This window comes from Pecten maximus, chromosome 12 (assembly GCF_902652985.1).
Source record: "Pecten maximus chromosome 12, xPecMax1.1, whole genome shotgun sequence".
Classification (NCBI taxonomy): Eukaryota; Metazoa; Mollusca; class Bivalvia; order Pectinida; family Pectinidae; genus Pecten; species Pecten maximus.
This window is the reverse complement of record NC_047026.1, coordinates 29,901,691-29,918,320: the sequence shown is the minus strand read 5'-3', so window position 1 is coordinate 29,918,320 and position 16,630 is coordinate 29,901,691. Positions and strand designations below refer to the sequence as shown.

At 36.0% G+C, this 16,630-nt stretch overlaps 1 protein-coding gene across 2 annotated transcripts in view; it reads right to left on the bottom strand.

The window, feature by feature from the left end:
* Positions 1-569: 569 nt before the first annotated feature.
* LOC117340070 (protein mono-ADP-ribosyltransferase PARP14-like) overlaps positions 570-16,630 on the bottom strand; it is a gene marked incomplete at its 5' end in the record, with an annotated part of 60,667 nt that continues 44,606 nt past the window's right edge. For both annotated transcript variants that reach the window (XM_033901844.1, XM_033901845.1), the window contains 5 exon segments: positions 570-2,801; positions 3,581-3,758; positions 6,159-6,307; positions 9,008-9,422; positions 13,576-13,784. In XM_033901844.1, the coding sequence (XP_033757735.1) occupies positions 2,521-2,801; positions 3,581-3,758; positions 6,159-6,307; positions 9,008-9,422; positions 13,576-13,784 (1,232 nt within the window).

Below are 16,630 nucleotides of genomic sequence, written 5' to 3'. Positions count from 1 at the left end.
GTTAATTGTGTTCACAAAAATTTAATTCCAATGGCAGTAAAACTTCAAAGGTCATATCTTATTGTCAAATGCTCCTTTCCCTGAAGTTACAGTTGAATTGACGTAATTGTCGAACTCAGTCAACCAAGATTGACCTTATTGATATGAAGTTACAGTTGAATTGACCTACTTCTCAAACTCCAAAGATCGACCTTATTGATATAAGCCAACATGCTAAGTTTCTTGAAAATTCATTTATATTTACTCAGGTTATAATGTTTACATTAGGTCCATTGGCAATATATTAACAAAATTACAAGAAAACGTTAATGCAGCATGGACGACCCAGTAAGACAGACAAAAGACAATTGTAACAGGTCACCTTTAACTGAAGTAATCTAGAAAATTACGTTGAATTAACAGCATGTAATTTCATATTTCAAAATATTTGTATAATATATTTGTCTTTCAGAGAGACTGCAGAAATCGAAGTATCAAGAGAAATCAAATAATATATAATCAACAAAATATGAAAAAGCTGACACATGTATGTACAAGACAAAAGGAAAGACAATATTGAATGGTCCAGATAAGGTACAGTAACATTAGTTTATTTATAATTGGTTGTTTTGTTTCATGAGAAACATGATCAGCAGAGGAAAAAGATATGACCATCAACCAGAACTAGTATTTACGACTTATACAGGGCTATATAAAACCATGTTACACGTTACATCTACCAACAATAACTTGCATATAAATGATCACAATATATTTATCAATAAATATAGAGAATGCTAAATATTAATATCAATTTCTAAATCATTTAACAAAGAATTATGAAGCAAGCTTCATCAACTGAAAAATTAACTTCACTTGTTCTGGCTCAGAAGGAAAAGTGAAAAGGGTCCGGCGGTTTTACTGTAGGAGGAAACTTGGCTGCTTCTTTAGTTAAACCTTCTCCAGAAAAGCAGTCACGATTCACAGTAGAAAGGGGCTCTAGCTGGAATGCACCATACAACTGTCAATGACACTGCACTGTAATACCGTTTATATAATTGCTACATATTCCTGTTAAATCATTGAGAATACTTTTAATGCTGCAAAATGATAGGATTATAAACAGAAGGTTGATAACAACCATTAAAATAGTCTGTATCACATGTGCAGGTCTAATCACAGTTACCCAGACAAGGATAAAAGAATTCTCCTTTGACTGATATTTATGGGAAATGTTGATAAATTTCAGCAAAATCATTTAGAGCATGTGAATTGCAAAAATTGTGAATTGTGAAATGTGCTTTACCTCTATAAGCTATGGTAAAAATTACCCCCTCCCAAGGGGCAAACATGTGACACCAGGGTCATGAAATTCACAATTTTGGTAATTTAAAGCACCTGAACACCCTTTCATCTATGAAGAGTATTTGATTCTACCTTATTTGGGTTTTTAGAAGAAGTGTTTTGAAATTTAAGTTAATTTTACACTTTTTGGCCCTGTCATTAAGCCCCTGGGGGTCAGTCAGTACCAATATACATGTAGTTTACATCAGGCATGCCATACTGATAAATTTAACCAAGTTTGTATTATTTCCAATGGCAGGGGAAACAAATAATGCTCAAAATTGTGATTTCCCTATATATAAACCGTAGTAAACTTTACTTTCCCCCCATTTTAGACAATTTGACTCTTTTTGACCCCGCCCCTCAGGCCCCTGGGGGGTTGGGACCATACCATTTAATTCACAACTTTGGGTGACCTAGCTTATAGGCCATGGAAGCTTCCTGTCAAATTTCATTGAATTTGATTTAGTGGTTTTGGAGAAGAATAGGTCACTTGAGACTTTGTCTCAGGTGAACTAAAAACTATAAATCTGAGGTAATATGACTGACTGAGGATGCTACTATTACCCTTGGACATTGTTCCCTAATGTTGTCATGGTAAAGAGTTGGTGTAACTAGTAGTATTCCGATCGTTTCCAATTTGAAGTGTGATCGAAAGTTGAAGTAGAATGCTACTGGGCTGCCTCTGTGTTGTCTAATTGGTGTGGATGTTCAAAGAAACAGAATCTAAGTTCACATTTAATTCCCCTACTGCATTATGCATTAGGAGCATTTGATCAGGTAAATGAGGATTTGGACAATTAAGCAACCTCATATCAGCAAATGTGCAGATTTATAACAGTATTTGCGGATGGAGCGTTTACAATATATACTGTGCAATTGCATAATTGCAACTGGCATATGATTATGGCACATACATTTGTAAGCGTCTTTTTCCCAGTCAGTTCAGCACGTAAATCAGTTTTCATTTACAACTATGAAGGTAGTCTGCATACAATTTGAAAACCTTAAAGAATTAATATACAATGTCAAGTAATATGAATTTAAAAAGAAATTTCTAACACTGAACAATCAAATTGTAGTTTTAAAGATGTCAATGGCTGGTTTAACCAGTTTGTTAACAATCATGCAAATATATCCTGCACATAAATTATCTTTGATTAAGATTTTATAGTTCATCACAAAAAGTCATTCAGGTCACTGAAATGTTATCAAATAATCTGGATAAGCTTGAGTGTCGTTAAACACGATGTACATCCCGGGGTTGGCTGGAGTGTCCACAACTGAGTCGTACAATAAGTGAGCCTGACCCTTTGCTGGGGGAACTCTCATCCCACGAGTTCCTTGAGTAAACTCCCCTGTTATCACCTTACACAGGTACATCCTCTGGTGTCCACTGGGATCAGGCCTTGAATATGTTGTGGAAGCAGAATAACTTGCATTGACAGCAAAGTAAACCCCATCCCCAAATGCAGTAGCTGTAAAAGAATTCAAAATAAATAATAACTCAAAAAACATTTTTCTTTTGAAAAACAAATAATTATATTAACAGAAAAAAAGTTTGGTTTTTGTTTATTTTGTTGAACAGCCAGGGTCATTTAAGGATGTGCCTGGTTTTGGAGGTGGAGGAAAGCTGGAGTACCCGGAGAAAAACCACCGGCCTCAGGACAGTACCAAGGAACTGCCCCACATGGGTTTCAAACTCGCAACCCAAAGGTGGAGGGCTAGCGATAACGTGTCGTAACACCTTGACCACTTGGCCACCATGGCCCCCCTGGAATAATTGTGTGGACACAAACCAACGACTCCCTTATTAGTTAGCAAAGCTAACATATTTGTTATTCATTAAATATAAACTATGACTCTGCTATTTGACCTATGGCCAGGAAATATGGTCATGTATATTTATTTTGACCATTTCAAACATCAAACAATTTTTCTTGGCTAAGTATTGCTATTAAGGGTACTCAAGTGTTTTCCTGGAAAAGACTGAACTCGAAATGTTCCAATTATTTGACATTTTGACCTTTAGAGTGAAGGTCATTATTGAGACCTTACTTTAGTGTACAGCTGAACACTGCCTGGTTGTATGTAAGATAGGTTGTAAGTTTCATGGATTTACATTTTACAGTTTAGAAATGTTATTGCTATAAAATATTGTCCAGGAAACTTTGTACGAATTTACTTTGACTTTGATGTTCAGGTCATGCTACCAAAATTAATACAAGTTAAAGAAAACAATTTAAAGGACACTTACCATTCTTACCGCAATAGCTACGATTAAAGCCATGTGAGTTGATACTGGCTACAGTCTCAGTGGCAGTTCCATGCCACAACTTTTTTTCATTTTGTTTATTTTGACTGTTTTGAATATCGACCAATTTTTTCTTAGCTACATACTGCTGATAAAGGGTCCTGTTTTGAATCCTCTCAATCTAAATATAGAACAAAAAAGGTACAAATGTGTGAAATTGTTAATACTAGTCTGGACTAATCTTTTTACATATCAAACTCAAACAGCTTCCCCAACATGTTTGTGACTCTGTTCAAAAGGATAAGTGTTCTACTGCATTCATTTTTGGAACATTTAGAAGTGTGTTCATTATAAACATTCAATCATTGAAGCAATATGAACACATTCTGATAATGTTACAATGTTCCTGGGTCCATTTCTTTTAATGTTTTCCAACATTTATGTCAGTTATGTCACTTGTACAACAATGAGAAACAGAGAACGTAGTCATCTAACTACAACAAGAGATCCCAGAGGGATCCAGGTGCCCACCATTGAATGATCCATATAAGTCAAAAGAAAGACTGATCTTTTCTCTTCTTTATACCCTTCCTTCAAAACATTTGATAACTTTATATAATATGATATAGCAGGAGCAACCTGCCATTGTCAAAATTCAAGATGGCCACCTTTCAGCCATGTTGTTTTCTGATTTGAGAAAGATCTCTTTAGCACTTCTTGAGAAATAGCAATAACAAGAATTGTTGATGGCCAGCCAAAGGGATGGACGGGCGACACGCTACGGACGCAAGGTGATTTGATTAGCATCTGATGATGGTGGTTTAAAAACTCACAGTGCAGGGAAAATGATGCTCATTTTAACATTCATATCACATTAAGTGAAATCTCACTGATAATTTGTTCAAGATGGCCATTGTGGTCAGTATAGTGATCTAGTGGGTATCATTACTGGTCAGCAGTTGTGACACATACCCCATTAGTGGTCAATGAAGTACCAGTAATCAGAATGATTTTTTAGTCAGTTTAAAGTTAGTCTCTGCCCTGCGCATGAGACTGGCTCCAGGGAATCTCATCCAATCATTTTTACGCAAAACATTTCAACCCTAAGTAATGATGTTTCAGGTCAAACATGGTTAGAATCCATGTATGCAATCCTTCAGTAGGATGAATAGAATAAATTATATTACAATATATTTACCACTCTATGACATTGAAACTATTAGCCACACCCTATCAGTTGACTCCTTGACCCCAGGGGCATAGATTTCATAAAATCAAAAGAGGGCTAGTTGATGCTGGTAATTTAGTAGTGTAACAAGAGGTACAAAGGCTTTAACAGTCACCTGAGTTCTGATGTGTACACTGATAGCTGATGTTTTGCTTTGAAACCAACTATAAATGCATCTTAGCCCTGTGACCTTGAAAGTAGTTTGAGGTCATTCACAAAACAAACTTGTTAGGCCTTCATCCCAATATGCTACTGGCCCAATATCATGACCCTGGGCCTCTTGGTTATTGAGAAGATGTTGCTTACAGATTTTAAGTCATTTGACCCCTGTAACATTGAAAGTAGGTCAAGGTCATTGATTTGAAAAAACTTTGTAGCCCTACATCCTAGCATGCTACAGCTTAAATACCATGGCCCTAGGCCTCTTGGTTATTGAGAAGTTGTTTAAAATGTTTAATTCATTTGACCCCTGTTACCTAGAAAGTAAGTCACCCTCCTAATTTGAAAAAACCTTCATCCCACCATGCTATTCCCTCAATATCATGGCTCTTGGCCTCTTGGTTATTGAGAAGAAGTTGAATACTTAAATTGTTTACATGGTATGCCAGATGACAAATGATGCCAGACAAAAGGCGATCCAAATAAGTCACTCATGACTCAGGTGACATTATAATCACAATACAATAATGGATATATGTGTCATTACTCTCCGCCACTTGTAGGAGTAGAGAAGAAGATTTTAAAAGATGACCCCTTTTTTACCGATAACAGATGAACGATGCCATAAGCTGCTGCTCACTTGGCCCTTTGTGTACTATTTAGTTAGAGAAAGGACAACAAACCTGTCAGCTATCAAAAATATATTATGCACCGCTAGGGACCACAGGGAACCTACATATAAAGATTATTTCTGAGAAAAAGCAGTAACAATCTTCAACCTGTCAAAATTCAAAATAGCCTATTTCCAATAACATGTCGTTACAAAATTCAATATGCACATATAGGGACCATTAAGGAAACCTACAAAAAAAATCTAAAAAATCCTTACAGAAATTTCTGAGAAATAGCGGTAACAAACTTCCAATTGCCCAAATTCAAAAAGGTCACTTGTCAGCCACTATTTGTTTTCAATCATTCTCAAAATTTAACATACACAACTAAGGACTAAGGAAAACTATGTATGACAGAGAAAGATCAATCCAGTAATGACTGAGACAAAGCGAAAAAAGGAATAGTTACAGACATACAGAAGGACAAAATGGCCACCATCTGACGATGCTAGGCCAATATATGTGGATAGAAGACAAGTGCTGTGTCACACCATGTAAGCTATTCATTGTATACACTACCTACCTTGATAACAGTACGTGCTCCTCCAACAGAGGCTAGAAACTGCTGTTGAACACTGGTGAATGCTGGGTCGGTTGTTGTCAGGGGTACTACACTCAGGTTGTCTTTATCTGCCATAGCAGACCAATCTGTCGGAGACTCAAATGTTGCATCTAAAAAATAATACTCCAAACATTTTTAAGTTGATCAATTCACTGAAAAACAACAAAGACGAATCAGAAATCTGGTGTAAATAATGGCAATCATTATAATAAACATTGATCTCAAAACATGACTTCCGGTTCCCAGAGGGATCTTGGTGCCTACCATCCAATGACATTTATTGCATCTCCAGAAGACTGATGTTTCTCCACTTTTCTTTTCTTCCTCTTAATCTTTTGAAAATTTACTGAACCTATACATAACTAGAACTGTCGCCAGGATGGCTGACTAATACCCCCGCAATCTGCACGAGTCAATGATTAATTGGAACTGTTAATTAGAGGCTAACTAAGATAACCCAGTATTATAGTGACCAGTTGCCATAGCAACCATCATTTTGAAAAAAAAGAAAGTGGCATGCACATCTACACATGGTCCTTTATATTTGTGTGAAGTTTCATTGAAATTGGCCATTTAGTTTAGGAGGAGTTGTCCGGACAAACTTAAAGTTATGGTTCTTATCAGAAAACCTGTTTATAGTGACCAGTTGCCATAGCAACCATAATTTTGAGAAAAATAAAGTGGCATGCACATCTACACATGGTCCTCTATATTTGTGTGAAGTTTCATTGAAATCGGCTCTTCGGTTTAGGAGTTGTCCGGACAAACTTAAAGTTATGGTTCTTATCAGAAAACCTGTTTATAGTGACCAGTTACCATAGCAACCAAACTTTTGAAAGAAAAGAAAGTGGCATGCACATCTACACATGGTCCTTTATATTTGTGTGAAGTTTCATTGAAATTGGCCATTTAGTTTAGTAGGAGTTGTCCGGACAAACTTAAAGTTATGGTGAAAACCTGTTTATAGTGACCAGTTGCCATAGCAACCATAATGTTGAGAAAAATCAAGTGGCATACACATCTACACATGGTCCTCTATATTTGTGTGAAGTTTCATTGAAATCGGCTCTTCGGTTTAGGAGGAGTTGTCCGGACAAACTTAAAGTTATGGTTCTTATCAGAAAACCTGTTTATAGTGACCAGTTGCCATAGCAACCAAACTTTTGAAAGAAAAGAAAGTGGCATGCACATCTACACATGGTCCTCTATATTTGTGTGAAGTTTCATTGAAATTGGCCATTTAGTTTAGGAGGAGTTGTCCGGACAAACTTAAAGTTATGGTTCTTATCGGAAAACCTGTTTATAGTAACCAGTTGCCATAGCAACCATAATGTTGAGAAAAATAAAGTGGCATGCACATCTACACATGGTCCTCTATATTTGTATGAAGTTTCATTGAAATCGGCTCTTCGGTTTAGGAGGAGTTGTCCGGACAAACTTAAAGTTATGGTTCTTATCAGAAAACCTGTTTATAGTGACCAGTTGCCATAGCAACCAAACTTTTGAAAGAAAAGAAAGTGGCATGCACATCTACACATGGTCCTCTATATTTGTGTGAAGTTTCATTGAAATTGGCCATTTAGTTTAGGAGGAGTTGTCCGGACAAACTTAAAGTTATGGTTCTTATCAGAAAACCTGTTTATAGTGACCAGTTGCCATAGCAACCATAGTTTTGAGAAAAATAAAGTGGCATGCACATCTACACATGATCATTAATATTTGAGTTAAGTTTCATCGGAATTGGCCCATCTGTTTAGGAGGAGTTGTCCGGACAAAATGCGTCTACAGACAGACGGACGGACGGAGGGAGGGACGGAGGGAGGGAGGGAGGGACGGACGGACGGACCACGGACGCAGGGCGATTTGAATAGCCCACCATCTGATGATGGTGGGCTAAAAATCAAAATGACTTCCTGTTGGCCATCTCAATTTTTATTTAATCACAAAATGGAATGTACACAACTGGAACCCACATGTGGAATTTCAGAGAGCTCTGTGAAGCACTCTTTGAGAAATAGAGTTAACAAACTTTCAAATTTCAAAATGGTCGCCTGTTAACCATCTTGTTTCAGTCTCAATATTCAATATGCACAACTTATTGATCATGGGGAACTACATATAAAAAAGCTGTAACAAACTTTACACTATTGAAATTCAAAAAGACCACCTGATGGCAATTTTGTTTACAATAGGTCTCAAAATTAAAAATGCACAAATACTGAAGCAACCACTTGGAACCTTCTTATCAAATTCGAGAAAGATCCATACAGTACTTTCTGAGAAATATTAAATTGGTAACAAAATTCAACCTGTCAAAATTCAAAATGGCCACCTGTTGACCATTTTTTCCTGACCAGTCCCAAATTTCAATATGCATAGTTATAGACCATGAATGGGACATAAGACAGACAGACAGACCACGGTTGAAAGGTGATGAAAAAACATGTTTCAAATTTGAATTCCATTTATAGAACATGTCTTCAGAGCAAAGAATCACATTATCTGGGATTTTCTATAATGGTAGATATGCTAAATAAGTTAATTAGTAAATACACTTCTTATAGTATAAAAAACAACAAAATAGAATGCATATAATGTGCACACTAACATTCAATTTTTCACTGGTATTGTGATGTAACTACTGTTAATTTGAAAAACACTAGTCTGATAAAGTAAAATTATTATCAAATTATCAAATTATGAATTAAACTCTTACTATTTCTTTTAACTTAAATCATCAGAATTACTTTGTTTATATAAAGATATACACTCAATACTTTTATAATTGACTAATTGTTTTGAAGCCATACCTGCCAGTTTGGTTTTGCGGACAACTTTCACACGATCAGTACGGTCATTTTCTGGAAATTCTTCTAAAGCATTCAAGTCGACCACATAGATATGTCCTCCATTATCAGGAAATTTAATCTTATCTTTCTGATCCCTAAACCCCTTCTCCAGTAAAAGGTTTATTTCAGGTGGATACTCCTCAAACTTTTCCCCACTGCCTGTTACATCGATGAAATGCCACTGGACCATATCTCCGATCAATTCCGCCTCCTGTTTCTGCATTTTCTTTCTTTCACAATCTCTGATCATCTTATTAACATCATCAGATGCATCGGTGATTTTTTCTAGTAGACCAATAAGCCGTATCCTTCCAAGACGTACATCAACTTTGACTTCAATGCTGTGTTTTGCTCCAAGTTCATAAACTTGCTCTTCCTGAAGATAAACATTATGATTAATAACAAAAGATTCAGAAAGATCTTGGGACCAGACAATAAAACATCTATATTTGCTCTATGTATGATTTTCTCTTTAATGATCTGATAACAAGGCGAACACACATAAGAAATCAAGAGATATTAGAGGAAGAATTTTCTATATATTAGAAATAGCAAAGCCTTCAACTGTCAGCCATTTTGTTTTCTAAATCAGACTTAAATTCAAACTAGAACACTGACAGGTCTGTAGTAAGGGCCCTGTCATGGGTTAAGGGACCACAGAACCAAATCAAAAATAGATTGTGGGTTTTCCCCGTTTGGGAAAGGTGAATGCATCAGGGCCTTCTGATTGGATATTTACGTGAGAGAAGTTTCCAAAGTCTTCTGTGTGGGCTGGGCAATACATGCAGATGTAAAATATATAGAAAAAAAGTTTTTTTTTCTGGCCTGTTTTTGTCAGGTGGGGTTAATTAAGTGTGTATTTTGTTGTTAAATTAGGTGAATTTTTAATAATTCTATTTACAGGTTCCCAAGATGACATTCTTCAAAATTATGGCGGACAAACAGACAGACAGACAGACATACACACTAATCATATGTTTGTTTTATGAAAGGGCACTCGTATCTGTGGTTTTAAAAAATCACTGAAAAATGTAGGAAATTGCTGGACAAACAGGCGACATCATACTCCCATCAAATTTGACAGGCATGCAAACAGAATTCACAATTGAAATGTAATGGTTAATGTAGTAAAATATTACCTACATGATATTAAATATTACCTAATATAAATATTACCTACATGATATTAAATATTACCTAATATAAATATTACCTACATGATATTAAATTGATTGATTTGATATATTCTTTATATCCGTACACCAAACCAGTAGGACATTTTCGGTATAATAGTCATGCTTTTTCCACACATTTTTTTGCAGTTGCCACCGCTATTTTTATAAGAAGGCCTTGAGTCTTGTTTATGTTTTATTTTATGTTTTTAACAAACATAAAAGTTTACATTAGATTGAATAGTATTACTGTAGCCAGGAGTCTTATATAAGTATTCTCCAGCTATAGTGACAGTTGTCTCCATTGAACCTGAGCCAACTGAACACTTGTAACCGTGCGTTTTGTTTGAAATCATTTGATGCTCTTAGGCATTGAAATGGGAACAATTTTATTAATTTATCTTCTTCAACTTCAATTTCATTGACAGGCAACTATTGTTTTACATGGCTACTAGATGATTGAGAGTTTTGAAAACATTCCTCATAGTATAGCTTTGACCGAATGACGTGCTTTCGTTGTTCTTGTGCGATACATGTACAGGCATTTTTTAGAGTGTTCATGTTAGCTGTGTGTTGAATTCCAACCACCTTTGCTTCATAATCCCATTAAACAAGAGGCCCATGGGGCCTGCATCGCTCACCTGGTTGGATTTGACCAAATGTCAAAATAATGTTCATGTTCAATTCCTTTTGTTTGTTAACCTCAAACAATGCTATTTATGGTTATAGCGTGGGGATCCCAACTGCTTTAAAGAAATAATGAAGTCCAGACTCTCTGAGTTTACAACATGCATTTATAACTTTATGACTAGTAGTGATTTAAAGGAATTACCTCTATTTCCCATATGGGGCCCCGCCCCTTTGGCCCCTTGGGGGTCAGAGTCACCATTTATGCAAAATCTGTTCCCCTTCCCCCAAGAATGTTTCTGACTAAATTGGGTTCAAATCCATTGATAAATTTATGACTAGTAGCGATTTGAAGGAATTACCTCTATTTCCCCATTAGGCCCCGCCCCTTTGGCCCCTTGGGGGTCAGAGTCACCATTTATGCAAAATCTATTCCCCATCCCCAAAGGATGTTTCTGACCAAATTGGGTTCAAATCCATTCATAACTTTATGACTTGTAGCGATTTAAAGGAATTGCCTCAATTTCCCCTATTGGGCCCCGCCCCTCAGGCCCCTTGGGGGTCAGAGTCACCATTTATGCAAAATCTGTTCCCCTTCCCCCAAGAATGTTTCTTACCAAATTGGGATCAAATCCATTCATAAATTTATGACTAGTAGCGATTTGAAGGAATTACCTCTATTTCCCCATTAGGCCCCGCCCCTTTGGCCCCTTGGGGGTCAGAGTCACCATTTATGTAAAATCTGTTCCCCTTTCCTGAAGGATGTTTCTGACCAAATTGGGTTCAAATCCATTCATAACTTTATGACTAGTAGCGATTTGAAGGAATTACCTCTATTTCCCCTAATGGGCCCGCCCCTTTGGCCCCTTGGGGGTCAGAGTTACCATTTATGCAAAATCTGTTCCCCTTCCCCAAAGGATGTTTCTGACCAAATTGGGTTCAAATCCATTGATAACTTTATGACAAGTAGCGATTTGAAGGAATTACCTCTATTTCCCCTAATGGGCCCGCCCCTTTGGCCCCTTCGGGGTCAGAGTAACCATTTATGCAAAATCTGTTCCCCTTCCCCAAAGGATGTTTCTGACCAAATTGGGTTCAAATCCATTCATAACTTTATGACTAGTAGCGATATGAAGGAATTACCTCTATTTCCCATATGGGGCCCCGCCCCTTTGGCCCCTTGGGGGTCAGAGTCACTATTTATGCAAAATCTGTTCCCCTTCCCCAAAGGATGTTTCTGACCAAATTGGGTTCAAATCCATTCATAACTTTATGACTAGTAGCGATTTGAAGGAATTACCTCTATTTTCCCATTAGGCCCCGCCCCTTTGGCCCCTTGGGGGTCAGAGTAACCATTTATGCAAAATCTGTTCCCCTTCTCCAAAGGAGGTTTCTGACCAAATTGGGTTCAAATCCATTCATAACTTTATGACTAGTAGCGATTTAAAGGAATTGCCTCAATTTCCCCTATTGGGCCCCGCCCCTCAGGCCCCTTGGGGGTCAGAGTCACCATTTATGCAAAATCTGATCCCCTTCTGCCAAGGATGTTTCTGACCAAATTTGGTCAAAATCCAATAAGAACTTTTTGACTAGTAGCGATTTGAAGCAAATGTTGACGGACGGACGACGGATGACGGACGCCGGACGCCGGACGACGGTCCAGGTGAGCTAAAAATGTTAATCAGTGATAATATATAATATTTGACCTTGATCTTTGATCCAGTGATCTCGACTTTGACTCCTTTTTTAAATCTGACCAATTTTGTTTTGTCATGTCATAACAAAATGTTCATCCGTTAAAAAAATTAATAACCGTAGTCCTAATGACCTTGACCTTTTGGCCGTGATTTTTTACCTAAGTGTGTATTTAATGAACTGAACATCTAGACCAAATTTCATGTAAATGTCAATTGTCTAAATAAAAAATGGCCACCTGTTGGCCTTTTTGTAATCCCTATTAGTATGAAAATTGAATGGAAACAAATATCAATACTGTATTTGACCTAATAAGGGCACAGGGCGCTGGTAATTGACAGTGGGGGCGCCCTTATTAAGATTAGTTATTCTTAAGTTTTATGAAACAGACTATACCTTATAGCAGAATACCCAAGGCTTTGGAAAACGGTAAAATATTCAGTCATCAAAATATTCCAGATGAAGATATCTATTCATTATCATATATTAAGCTTAAACATCACTTGAATATTGCTGTAAACTTATAAACCATGCCAAAATGTGGCGAAAACTTGTGTTCCAGTTACTTAATTTGCTGAAGAAAATTGAAACACATAAAGTAGCAAAACTTTTCACATGAATTATTACTTTTTAACACCATTTAGACACTCAGTCAAAGATTTATTTCCTTGAAAAAAGTTAGGGGTGCCCTTATTAGGGCAGGCGCCCTTATTAGGTCAATTACGGTAAGTACTTCTCAAGGAACAATGATTGTTTATGGATGGACTATTGATGGACAAGGATCAAAGACCACAGACTAAGGACCAAGGACGAAAGACTACAGACGTAGGGCAATTTCAATACTCACTCCTAGCTGCCCACCATCTTCTAACCATGACTGAATATTCTACCTGTACTCAATTTTATCATTTCCTTGCTTTATGTTGATTATATGACATGTTACGTTCAGACATCTGCCACCCATTGTAATAGTTGTATAAATATATATCTCGCTTAAGTAAGAATTGAGAAAAAAAAACACAAATCTAGTATTACCTGTTTCTTGGAGAAGCTTTTGACAATATCCTCATTGAAAACTTTATCTCTGTAATTCTTCTCCAGGAGTTTCTCCAACAAATCTATTGCAGCTGATATGGTTGCCCTATCAGGCCCATACACAGTTATAGGGAACTGGAATTTGTCCTGAAGGATGACTTTGATTTTTGGGTCCCATTGGAATCTCTGATCCTGGGAGGGTTTTCCACCTAGTTTAAATGAAAGACATATTGTAAATATTTCTATAAGATTCCAGAATGCTTCTCCCATTACAACATTTATTTCAAACATTACACTTTAAACATGTATAACATTAACACAAATTAGAAAATAGAATAAAAACAAGAGGCCCCATGTATCACTCACCAGTTTCTAATGCAACTTTGAAATTGATGAATTATGTAGATGATAAACTGATTTCCACTTTAATCAAATATTTTAAATATTTTAGGTTTACATGTAATAATCTAAATAAGTTCTATAGCTCTAATTATTCCAGCATACTATGGCCTAATATATAGGTCTCTCTGGCCATGGGGTTCTTGGTTATTGGGAAGTCATTGTTTAGTAATTCTGAGACATTTGACCCATATGACCCTGAATGTAGGTCAAGGTCATTCATTACACAACCTTAGTAACTCAAACATGCTTCAAGCCAAATATCAGCTCTATGGGCTTCTTGGTTATTTAGAAGAAGTTGTTTAAAGCGAAAAGTTGACACCAAATTGACAGATGGACGATGGACGCCTCACCACAACGTCATTAGCTCACCTGCTCTTTGAGCAGGTGAGCTAAAAATAGTGATACAAGATGTATTTAGCAGATTATAAAATTCTGGTATTTAAAGGTATTACAACTCTGATATTTAAAGGTATTAAAACTCTGACAGTTAACTTACGATCTATTGCAATTCAAAACATGAATAGGCTGTTGTATCTTACACTATTGCCACTTTATAGAATATATCAATATTAACATTTGAATATTTAAATTTACAGTGAATTTTATCAATTGAATCCAAATCGCATGTATTTTAAATTTGATAAATTAATCTTCTAACCACAAATGACAAGAGCTTTCTTAATTAAAGTTAAAGTACTTTATACTGGTGACCCCTGCTGCAGGTTATCACCAATTGGCACATTCAAATATATTAATGCTTCAATAGACAGTTAAGGATGTGGGGCCTCTATATTACACATGGATACAGAGAAGGTGTACCATAATGATAATACAGAGAAGGTGTACCATAATGATAATACAGAGAAGGTGTACCATAATGATAATACAGAGGTGTACCATAATGATAATACAGAGAAGGTGTACCATAATGATAATACAGAGAAGGTGTATCATATTGATAACACAGAGGTGTACCATAATGATAATACAGAGGTGTACCATAATGATAATACAGAGGTGTACCATAATGATAATACAGAGGTGTATCATAATGATAATACAGAGGTGTACCATAATGATAATACAGAGGTGTACCATAATGATAATACAGAGGTGTATCATAATGATAATACAGAGGTGTACCACAATGATAATACAGAGGTGTATCATAATGATAATACAGAGGTGTACCATAATGATAATACAGAGGTGTATCATAATGATAATACAGAGAAGGTGTATCATAATGATAATACAGAGGTGTACCATAATGATAATACAGAGGTGTACCATAATGATAATACAGAGGTGTATCATAATGATAATACAGAGGTGTACCATAATGATAATACAGAGGTGTACCATAATGATAATACAGAGGTGTACCATAATGATAATACAGAGAAGGTGTATCATAATGATAATACAGAGGTGTACCATAATGATAATACAGGTGTACCATAATGATAATACAGAGGTGTACCATAATGATAATACAGAGGTGTACCATAATGATAATACAGAGGTGTACCATAATGATAATACAGAGGTGTACCATAATGATAATACAGAGGTGTATCATATTAATACAGAGGTGTATCATAATGATAATACAGAGAAGGTGTACCATAATGATAATACAGAGGTGTACCATAATGATAATACAGAGGTGTACCATAATGATAATACAGAGGTGTATCATAATGATAATACAGAGAAGGTGTATCATAATGATAATACAGAGGTGTACCATAATGATAATACAGAGAAGGTGTATCATATTAATACAGAGGTGTACCATAATGATAATACAGAGGTGTACCATAATGATAATACAGAGGTGTACCATAATGATAATACAGAGGTGTACCATAATGATAATACAGAGGTGTACCATAATGATAATACAGAGGTGTACCATAATGATAATACAGAGGTGTACCATAATGATAATACAGAGGTGTACCATAATGATAATACAGAGGTGTATCATAATGATAATGCAGAGGTGTATCATAATGATAATACAGAGAAGGTGTACCATAATGATAATACAGAGGTGTACCATAATGATAATACAGAGGTGTACCATAATGATAATACAGAGAAGGTGTATCATAATGATAATGCAGAGGTGTACCATAATGATAATATAGAGGTGTACCATAATGATAATACAGAGGTTTATTATAATGATAATACAGAGGTGTACCATAATGATAATACAGAGGTGTACCATAATGATAATACAGAGAAGGTGTATCATAATGATAACACAGAGGTGTACCATAATGATAATACAGAGGTTTATTATAATGATAATACAGAGGTGTACCATAATGATAATACAGAGGTGTACCATAATGATAATACAGAGAAGGTGTATCATAATGATAACACAGAGGTGTACCATAATGATAATACAGAGGTGTACCATAATGATAATACAGAGGTGTACCATAATGATAATACAGAGGTTTATTATAATGATAATACAGAGAAGGTGTATCATAATGATAACACAGAGGTGTACCATAATGATAATACAGAGGTTTATTATAATGATAATACAGAGGTGTACCATAATGATAATACAGAGGTGTACCATAATGATAATACAGAGAAGGTGTATCATAATGATAACACAGAGGTG